Below are 10,751 nucleotides of genomic sequence, written 5' to 3'. Positions count from 1 at the left end.
GCCGATATAGTCAAAATGTACAGGAAAATCCTGTTGCATCCTTCACAAACGCATTTGCAAAGAATTTTATGGCGCGAGGATAAACGATCGCCCGTGCAAGCTTTCGAGTTGCTTACTCTCACCTACGGCACCACCATCGCATCATATTTGGCGACAAGATGTCTCGTGGATCTAGCGGATCGATTTACCAAGGAATTTCCCGTAGGATCGCTTCATTTAAGGCGCAACTTCTATGTTGATGATCTCCTCACCGGCGCCGATACCAAGGCGGAAGCATTGTCCATACGTGATGAGCTAATACAACTCTTAAAATTAGGAGGTTTCAAGCTGAACAAATGGGGATCCAACTGTCCCGAATTATTGAACGGCATCAATGATCAGAGTGAACATTTGATAACATTCACCAAGGACGAGAACTTTCGAATATTAGGCACCTCGTGGGATAGGAATGGCGACACGCTTCAATTTTCCCTTTCGCCTTCATTGTCTGCAAATGCATCGTCTAAACGAATTATCTTATCGGAAGTATCTAGGCTCTTTGACCCATTAGGACTGCTCGGACCGGTCATTGTACTAGCTAAGCTCATATTGCAAGAGCTGTGGCAAGCTGGAATAGAATGGGATAAATCCATCCCTCAACACGTACATACAAAATGGATGCAACTTAAATTGCAATTGCCCAGTCTAAACCTGTTAAAGATACCTCGTTGGGTAAAGCATGCGTCAAACATTAAACACGTGCAGATCCACGGATATTGCGACGCCAGCGAGCGGGCTTACGGCGCGTGCGTATACCTCCGTAATGAAACAAAACCGAACGAATATCGCTCTTATCTACTTTGTTCCAAGTCAAGAGTCGCACCTCTCAAAGCCGTATTGTTGCCACGTCTTGAATTATCCGCCGCATTGTTGCTAGCGCGCCTAGTGCACAAAATTAAATCAGCACTTGAAGTGACTCACATAGAAACCTTTTTGTGGTCGGATTCTACTATAGCTCTAAATTGGATAGCTTCCGCATCACGACGATGGTCGACATTTGTGGCTAACCGGGTCGGAGAAATCTAGCGCCTAACCGAGCATAATCACTGGGGACATGTCAGTTCCGCCGACAATCCTGCGGACCCGTTATCGAGAGGTCTGCTCCCGGACGACATTATAAAGTCTAAGCTATGGTGGCACGGGCCCACTTATCTAAGTTTACCGGTGGTAGAATGGCCCAGCGGCGATTTCCCCTCACTGGGAGATGAAGGCCCAGAACAAAAAAGGCGATTTATGCCGCGGTTATATCAAAGGACTTTACCCCTATAAATAAATTGATTGCCAGGTTTTCTAATCTAAACAAGACATTACGTATCACAGCTTACTATCTCAGGCTGGCTCAGGTCAAAGCTCTCAGGCCGGCTACAGTAGCAATCTCCCCGGGAGAAACAATTTAAGCTCTGAACTCGTTATGCAAGGCCGTTCAAAACCAATCATTTTTTAGCGAATACGAAGCATTGTCTAACGCGCGTAGTATTGCCATCTCCAGCAATATGAATTCCCTTTCTCCATTCCTCGACGACGATGGCTTGATAAGAGTAGGAGGCAGAATAAAAAATTCAGCACTATCCTTCGACGCATCCCATCAAATAATACTGCCGCGACACCACCCATTAACTAAGCTCATCATACAATACGAACACATCCGCAATTTCCACGCCGGCCTGCAGGCCACCATGGCGGCGGTCCGTCAGCGGTTTTGGCCGCTGTCCTTGAGATCAGCTGTACGCAAGATCATAAACAATTGCATTAAGTGCTTCAAGGCTAGACCTTCAATCTCGGAAGCGGAAATGGCCTGCTTGCCTTCTCCCAGAGTCACGGTTTCGCGACCCTTCACCCATTGCGGAGTGGACTACGCAGGCCCGGTGACCTTGCGAGAGGGCAGACGCCGTAACTCACGTAATCACAAGGCGTACGTAGCCGCCTTTGTATGCTTTTCTACAAAGGCGGTACATTTGGAGTTGGTAAGCGACCTCACCACTGACGCATTCATAGCTTCGCTCAGAAGGCTTATTGCGCGAAGAGGAAGGCCTGAGCGCATGTACTCGGACAATACCACCACTTTTGTGGGCGCTCAGCGCCAAATCAAAGAATTTTATGAATTCTTACGAAATGACGAGGTTCAGAATTCTATTAATCGATTCCTGTTAGAACAGCACACTACTTGGACTTTCATTCCCCCCAATGCGCCGCATTTTGGGGGTCTTTGGGAGGCCGCAATTAAGTCCGCAAAATTTTACATTACCAGAATAATCGGTGGCTCCCACTTAACATATGAGGAATTTCAAACGATATTGTCTGAAATTGAGGCTATCTTAAATTCGCGGCCTCTGCAGCCATTAAGCTCGGATCCGAATGACATGTCATATTTAAGTCCCGGGCATTTTCTGGTTGGCACAACATTGAATAGTTTTCCACATCCCGATTTGACCAATGTAAATCTGAATAGGCTTCAGCGGTGGCAGGTCGTTCAGCAAATGCGACAGCACTTCTGGGCCAGGTGGAGTGCAGAATACCTGAACTCCCTTCAGGAGCGTCATAAGTGGAAAAGAAACAAAGGCCCGCAATTGGAGCCTGGGCAACTGGTTCTAATAAAACAGGCAGGGCTGGCCCCGCTGCAATGGCTAACCGGCCGCGTGGAATCTGTCCACCCTGGCCCCGATGGCGTGTCGCGAACCGCCACCGTGAAGACCTCCAAGGGATCCTACGTCCGACCTCTTTCAAAACTAGCTATACTGCTCGCGTCTATGGCTGCTACGCACACACTCGCGATTACATGACGAGATTATGAATTATTAATAAAAATAGGACAAATTTAAATCGTATTAAACTTCTGTAAATAACGAAATACTATTCCTAATATACACTCTTTATAAAATAACACGATAGAAAAATATTCACGTTTGATCTAAGAACTTCAGGATAAATTATTCGATGCAACTTCTACGGTAATTATAGATAATTATAGATCAATGTTATATCAAGTATCGTTAGTATGGTTAACTACAAAGGATTTTTCTCTTGTATATGATAGAGAACTTCGAGTTTCTTCTATCGTTAATACATTATAAAAGTCACTGAAAATCTGTCGTAATTAATAATGCAATTAAAGATAGAAGAAACTGTAAGTTTTCTATGGTTATAAAAGAAAATTCTTCGTTGTGTTAACAATACATGATATTAAACATTAATTTTTAAGCATAATTATCGTAGCATTGTGCCTAAATTATCGTGAAATCGTTACATCAAGAGGGAATATTTTTCTGTGTTATTACAAAGAATGTAACATACTATGGATAAGTATTTCGCACATTTTAGTACATCTCTCCCCCCCCCTCCCTCCCTCCCTCCCTCCCTCCCTCCCTCCCTCCCTCCTCCCTCCCTCTCTCCTTCTCTCTCTCTCTCTCTCTCTCTCTCTCTCTCTCTCTCTCTCTCTCTCTCTCTCTCTCTCTCTCTCTCTCTCTCTCTCTCTCTCTCTCTCTGCTTTGAGTGAATACTACGTGTGGACGTGCTTTTCTTGCTCCGTATTTCTGTGCTTGTTACTGCTGGTTGCTGCCTCTCGGGGCTTTCTTTTTGCAGTCTCACGATTAAGGGCCTATCTTCTTGACACTTTCCATTCTTGGCGGGTGTCCACTTAGCCTTTAATTGGTGTTTTTGGCCGTTTTCTGGTTTGGACGCGTAGACTTCTGGATTATTCTTTCTGTCTTGCCGTCTCCATTGCCGTCTTTCCTGCGCACGCGCTGCTTTCGCCGGTCGCTTATTTCTGTGCCTCGTCTCGCTGCTCCCCACCGCATCTGCGGCGTGTGTTTTGCGTGATCTCCGCATCTACCGTGTGTTTGAGTTGGCCCTCAACGAGTATTATGAAGTTTTGATAGAAACAGACTGCGTAACCGATTGCGTACATTCTTTGCGATTGAATTGCGTGTACAAATATAGTAGCTAGTTAATTATTGCCCAATTAGTATCCACTTATGAAACCCGTGTGTGCTCGGTGTAATAAACCGATTGCTACTGCATCGGTTGGGTGTGAGTGCGGGAGGGTGTTTCACGGGCTGCGTAAAGTCCTATTCCCTCACCAGGTACGCCGACGAGTGTTACAAATTGTTGTCGGTTAAGCACACCTTTAACGCCAGAGGTAACTGGCACGTTGCAACCATTCAGTTTTGGAAATATGACCACTCATGCGAGCGCTAGTTCTTTGTCGCGGTCGCAGCCGCAGCCACTGATGGGCGTTGATGTTTTAACCAATGAACTTTTGCAGAAATTAGTAGAACAACATAAGGTGTCTGATGCCAAATTCTCAGCCTTTATTGAGGAACAAAGGCGCACTAATCAGGAGCTTAATACCAAGCTCAACCAACTGAATGTTATTGCTGGTAATGTGGAGAGAAACGGTCAACGTATCTCTTCGTTAGAGCAGAGTTGTGCTGCACTTGATGTCGGCGACATGAGAAAATATCAGGGATCGTCTGGACCGGCCTCGCACAGTCAACCTAACAATGTGCTAATTATATCGGGTGTGCCATCCGCAATGTCTATTACCTCCTTGGCTCTTGTGCACAATGTGTTCACAAAGCTTGGCATCCCTGAGTTGTCGTGTCATAATTTGTATGTTAGGTCGTTCGTGAGTCGCGTTGTGGAGAGTCTCAAAATCGTCCTTTGCCGGTCTCTGCCTCCGTCTTACTTTTTGTCACCCTGGCCTCTGCCGCCGTTCGAGATGTTGTCATCTCAAAGAAGCGTGCGTGTCGTGTACTAGTGCAGAGTGATATGTGTGAGAATGATTCTGGCGCAAATATTTATGTGAATGAGCTGCTTCCCAAAGATATTTATGAATTGCTAAAGCAAGCTAAGCGGGCTGCTAGGATCATATCGATATGTCTGGGTCGTTGGGGGTTGTGTTAACGTTAGGCGCTTGGATGGCGAGCCTGTCATTCGAGTGGTCATCTCGGTGGCTGACCCTGATAGGTTAGTATGACTTGCTTCTTTTGTTCCTTCTGGCATTCCCTTCCTGATCATATTACAGCAGCACGCTCCTTGGCTACCTTCTAGGATCTTCTTCGTTCGTTCTTGATCGCTTCTTAGTTTGCTTGAGCTGCTACTTTGAGCTTACTTTGCTTATACTTGTAATAGCTTGCTAATTAATTTCGCTTTGAAGTTTTAGGTTAGATTTGACCTTACTTTATTAGCCAGCCATTAAGTTGTTTATATTAGCTTTATCAGTACTTCACTGCTTTAAGTTTTCTTTTCTTGCCTTACCATACTTATTCTACGTGTATTCATGATTCGCTCTACTGTGTATGTTGCCTGCAGTTTAAGTTCTACACCTACTGATTAATTTAAGTATAATAAGTAATTGCTTTATTGCGTTTCCACTTTTGCTAAATCGGCTTACTTCGTCACTTTGCCACGTCTGTACTCATCCTAATTTATATTTATATTTATTACTATATTTTAGAATTTTCACTTGTACGCTGCTTGATCACGCACTATTAGTTGTGTTAGATTGTAGTATACAGTATCTATATTAGCGTTCTTATTGTCTTGAATCTGTTAACCTTATTACTTGCGTACTCATTATGATACTTGCGACTGTTTCATTTATCCGCTTGTAGTTTGCGACTATTTTTGTTTTATCATTAGACTTGATTATAAGTTTATTGTTACTTTTATTACTGTTGATCAACTGTCAAATCCATGTCTCTGCTTATTCTCTTTTGCCCTACATTCATTGCTCGGGCATAATAAAGTCAATCAATCAATCAAATCTCTCTCTCTCTCTCTCTCTCTCTCTCTCTTTCCCTTTCGAGTACTACGTAGTACACAAATACAATAAATATTACCACGTTTAACAACATCTTTAGTTTGTACTATTCTACTTTCATTATGTGTAATTTGAATAAAATTTTAACAATTATTATTTCTTTATATTTTTAGTGTTAAACACGATCGAAGAAAAAAATTAGCAAAAATTATCACTAAAACTGCGATAAATAATCAGCACGATACTTTCTCTTTGTCGTATCGTGTTTAATGTTCAAAATGTTAAAAAATAGTAATCTTGTTTAAAAAATCTTATATGACATATAATAAAACTCAAATAATATTGATTGGAACTGTTGTTAAAAATAACGTTTATCGTTATGTTTCTGTAAATATTTTAGAGTTTATAGTTTCATTCCTACCCCTAAGGGGGTGATTGTACCGAATTTTCAAAACAGGGGTTGGTGCTATCTTCGCCAATTTTGAAGATATTTCAAATCCGAAAATGGGTGCTGTTTCGGAATCGTTTATACTCATTTGTACCACCGCCGGTTTCGTTCATACCCCTAAGAGGGTGATTGTACCAAATTTTCAAGACAGGGGTTGTTGCTACCTTCGCCAATTTTGAAGATATTTTAAATCCGAAAGCGGGTGCTCTTTCGGAATCGTTTGTACCTGTTTGTACCACCGCCGGTTTCGTTCGTATTCATAAGGGGGTGATTGTACCAAAAACAGGGGTTGGTGCTATCTTCGCCAATTTTGAAGATATTTCAAATCCGAAAGCAGATGTTGTTTCGGAATCGTTTGTGTGTGTGTGTGTGTGTGTGTGTGTGTGTGTGTGTGTTTGCGCATGCGTGCGTGCGTGCGCGTGCGTGTGTAGGTATGTCATATTTTTATGTTAGTTTGCTTTATTTTGATATGAATTTTTTTATGTATTAATATGTTAATTTTTTTTTTGTGTATTATTTTATTTTTTTATTATTTATATTTTTTAATATAATTTTTATTACGTTTTTCTTATATTTGTGTGTGCATGTATGTATGTATGTATGTGTGTGTGTGTGTGTGTGTGTGTGTGTGTGTGTGTGTGTGTGTGTGCGTGCGTGCGTGCGTGCGTGCGTGCGTGCGTGCGTGCGTGCGTGCGCGTGCGTGTTTAGGTATATCATATTTTTATGTTAGTTTGCTATATTTTGATATAAATTTTTTTTATGTTTTAATATGTTGGTTTTATAATTTTTTTTATTTGTTTTATATTATTTTTTTTTATATTTAATATAATATTTATTATATTTCTTTTATATTTTTATGTAAATTAAAAGTGATATTTTCCTTTTTTTTTTAGAAGCACTTCTTTCGTTGTACTTAAGGGGATGCTGGAGTTGTCTGTTTTACCAACAAAAAGATAGTAATTTTTGTTTAACAATATCTTTTTATTTCTTTTATAGATTTGAAAATCCTTTTCCAGAATAAAAGAATACGCATTGCTATCAGTCTGTGGAGTGGAATTTCCTCCAAAAACGTGAAAAAATTGTTAATTTGCTGTCACACCATAACAATGTTTGCTTAATATAAAAGATCTACAGTTTGTACCTACGAAATTCGTATTCACAGACTAGTAGACGACGAGAACAAACAGTGTCGAGTTTTGAAAATTAGATTTTAGTGCCTAATTGAGACAAATTTATGAAACGAAAATTTAGGTTATATACGCGTAAAAAGTCGATAAATAGAGCAATAAAAAAAAATATTTTTTGTCCTCGATATAAAGTCCAATTCACAGATGGATATTAATGTGTACTTTAATTCTGGAAAAGAATTTTCAAATTTATAAAAGAGATATATACGAAATCTCATTAATGATGTGCATGAATGACTCTACATTATCGACCTCGATCAACTTTGAGAGGCAGTCCAGCATCGCCTTAACGGTTTTTTATCTCGACAGAGGTCGTTATGTATTTCCCATTTTCCAGATAACCTTCGAATGTATGCTACATAATGTCCCACTGTGTTTACATCATGTGCGCCTTCGTATTCTATTGCAGTAAGAAGTCTGTATACGTTATTGTAAAATTTAATTTCATTTGGTATCTGATTTAATGTAAATTCTCTTTCCCAATTATATACAATAAGGTTGCACTTAACGGTTTTTTATCTCGACAAAGGTCGTTATGTATTTCCCATTTTCCAGATAACCTTCGAATGTATGCTACATAATGTCTCACTGTGTTTACATCATGTGCGCCTTCGTATTCTATTGCAGCAAGAAGTCTGTATACGTTATTGTAAAATTTAATTTCATTCGGTATCTGATTTAATGTAAATTCTCCTTCCCAATTATATACATTAAGGTTTTTGACGAGGTCTGGCCATTGTAGGCATTCTATGTCTATAAATAGAAGCTTACCGCAGATAACCGTATGTTCGATGTTCTCTTCATTATACCGAGTGCATTTTTTGTTGCTGTAAAAATATTGGTCATTTACAGTGCTTTCTAAAGCATTCAAGTATTCCGTGTAAAATCGTTTTGGGTTAACTTCTAAAACGTTATACTTGTCTTCTCGCATATACTGACAATGGAGACATTTGATATTTATTTTGCATGAAAATTGGTTCTTTAATAAATAATTACCAACTAAAACGGAGATGTTGTATCTGCAATTCATTGTTCCCCGTAGAGGCGTAATAAATTTTTTCAATATTAATGCTCTCTCTTTATATATTTTTGCAGATGGTCCACATATCGATAATTCTTTTATAAAACAAAATATGTCGTTTTCTATTTGCTGTAAATAATCATGAAAATTTGTCCAGTCGTAATACGCAACCAATAGTGTCTGCACAATGGCATCGAATGGACATGTATTTATTAACAAAATTGGTTTCTTTTCGAGTATCACTGGGTCTAAAATACTACCATTTTTTAATAATGGTATGGTTCTAGTAAATTTTGGTTTTACATGAATGCTTTCAACACATCTGGACATATAGTTAAATACTTGCCACGATTCTTAGGACTTTTATTTTTGCCTCTCCAATTTTCTTTTTCATTTAAATAATTATGACTTGTTAAATTAATATCTCTCTCTTCTTCAATGGTTGTATTGTTTGTATCAGATATATTTTCTATGTCAATGTCTTTTATATTTGTAGGTAAAATGTCAGCACTTGTTGCAATTTCTTTGTCCTGACTGATTGAAGACATTTCTGAATTTCTCAAATTTGCCGCTAAAGTATTTATGGTATTGCAATCGTCATTGTCAGTTGTGATTTTATATAAAGCAGATGAATTAAATTTATTTAAATTGAATTGATCATTAGATTTTTCAGCATTACTAAATTCAATATGTAAATCAGCAGCGTATAAAATTTTTATCGCACCTGTAAGTGTTCTAATGTGCGTAACCAAAAATTTGTTAACACGTATGCATTTAGTTTTAAAAACTAATTGTTTCAATTCCCTAAAATATTCTTCGCTGCAGGCAGAAGATGCTGTTCATGCCGACATTACTCCTGTCTATAAAGGAAAATGTTTCACAATTTTAAGTAAATTACTAGCGAATTGAGGACACCAATACGGATTTGGTCTTTCTCCTTCAGTGCTACTAGTTTTACTTTTCGATTGAATACACTGTAAAAAGTTCATTATCTTTGTACCGCATTCATCATTATCTACTTCATTCATTAAATTATCATCAAGAGGATTTGTTTCGCGATCAGTATCGTATAAAATTTCATCACTCTTAATTAATTGAATTAATCTCTGTTGTGCATTAAAACAATTGTTTTTTTCCTTGCTAATTATATTTTCGGTATCCGAAACACTTGTGATTAAAATGTCATGATAAATTTGACGGAATTAATCAATATCTGTACATTTTGTTAAAAGACCAACGCAACGTACATAAAAATCTTTAATCCGCATATGTTTATTCTCGAAACATTTCCATCGACATACTAATTTTATTAAATGCGCGATGTCAATGCGCATAATACATTTTGGTACACAGTCAGAACCTTCTAGAAATGTGAAGCATTTATCAATATATGTACTTAAATTTACATCGTTGAAAGCAAGACTAATTGCATTTAATAACGCGAAAGAATAGTCAGTGACGATTTCAGAAGGACAAAGAATAGGTGTACGCAATCATTCTCCTAACCAGAAGGATAACATATTAGTGTCATGTTTCTTTGAGATCATTTGACACAATGGTAGTATTTTACCATTATATGGAGCTACGATTTGATATAGAAATATTGTATGTGATGAACCATCTGGCTTTTTAATGCGTTTTATTAATGTGTAACGAGCCGTTCCCTTTTAATGCGTTTTATTAATGTGTAACGTGCGAATACAATGAGCAATTTCTCTCCCGCGATAATAATAATGATAGAAAAGGCTCATAAATAAGCAAGCAAGGTATTTAAATTTAAATAAACCAATTGTATGTAGGTGTACACAAATATGATTAAAATACATATATAACATTAATATATATTATCCCTGCATAATGAATTCCTCCGCTGCCGCTAGAACGGAGGTAAGGCCGTTACCCCTACCTCGCTCGCTCCCTCCGCTCTTCTCTGTTTCCCTCACCACCGAGTGGAGGATATATAAATCCTCCACTCGCGACGGAAGGCAAAGCTTTCCCGGTCCGCACACTGAGCAGACCGAGCCTCTTGGTGAAGTGAGCCAGGCTTCCTAGCGCGCACATTGAGCGCCATAACCTAACACTTGATCCTTCCCGGCACGCAGTGAGTGCCTTCCTGACCGCGTACCGAGCAACTCACTAGCACGTCCCGCACCTAAGCTCTCGACCGCGCCTTGAGTGGTCGCACGCGTCGTCTCACCCGGATACCCCGCACTGAGAGGGAAACCGACACCGCGATCTGTCACCCACGCGGGGTGACTGAGCGATAGCGTCGACCGATCAGCTGATGCGTCGAGC

The 10,751-nt window shown here is 39.4% G+C and overlaps 1 protein-coding gene across 1 annotated transcript; it reads left to right on the top strand.

The window, feature by feature from the left end:
* The first annotated feature begins 1,715 nt into the window (after nt 1-1,715).
* On the top strand, nt 1,716-4,795 carry LOC118645203. Its single transcript, XM_036285837.1, has 2 exons — nt 1,716-2,703; nt 4,119-4,795. The coding sequence occupies exons 1-2, from the start codon at nt 1,716-1,718 to the stop codon at nt 4,793-4,795; spliced, it is 1,665 nt and encodes a 554-aa protein (XP_036141730.1).
* The last annotated feature ends 5,956 nt before the right edge of the window (nt 4,796-10,751 follow it).

Source organism: Monomorium pharaonis, chromosome 4 (assembly GCF_013373865.1).
Source record: "Monomorium pharaonis isolate MP-MQ-018 chromosome 4, ASM1337386v2, whole genome shotgun sequence".
Classification (NCBI taxonomy): Eukaryota; Metazoa; Arthropoda; class Insecta; order Hymenoptera; family Formicidae; genus Monomorium; species Monomorium pharaonis.
Note: the sequence above shows the minus strand (reverse complement) of the source record. Positions and strands in the feature narration are given on the sequence as shown.

What these genes read in the sequence shown, in the direction of transcription:
- LOC118645203 (XM_036285837.1), top strand. Translation starts at nt 1,716, where the DNA reads ATGGCGGCGGTCCGTCAGCGGTTTTGGCCGCTGTCCTTGAGATCAGCT. An exon ending in TGTCCACCCTGGCCCCGATG is followed by an intron (nt 2,704 to 4,118) that starts GCGTGTCGCGAA and finishes TTCCCTCACCAG; the next exon opens with GTACGCCGACGAGTGTTACA.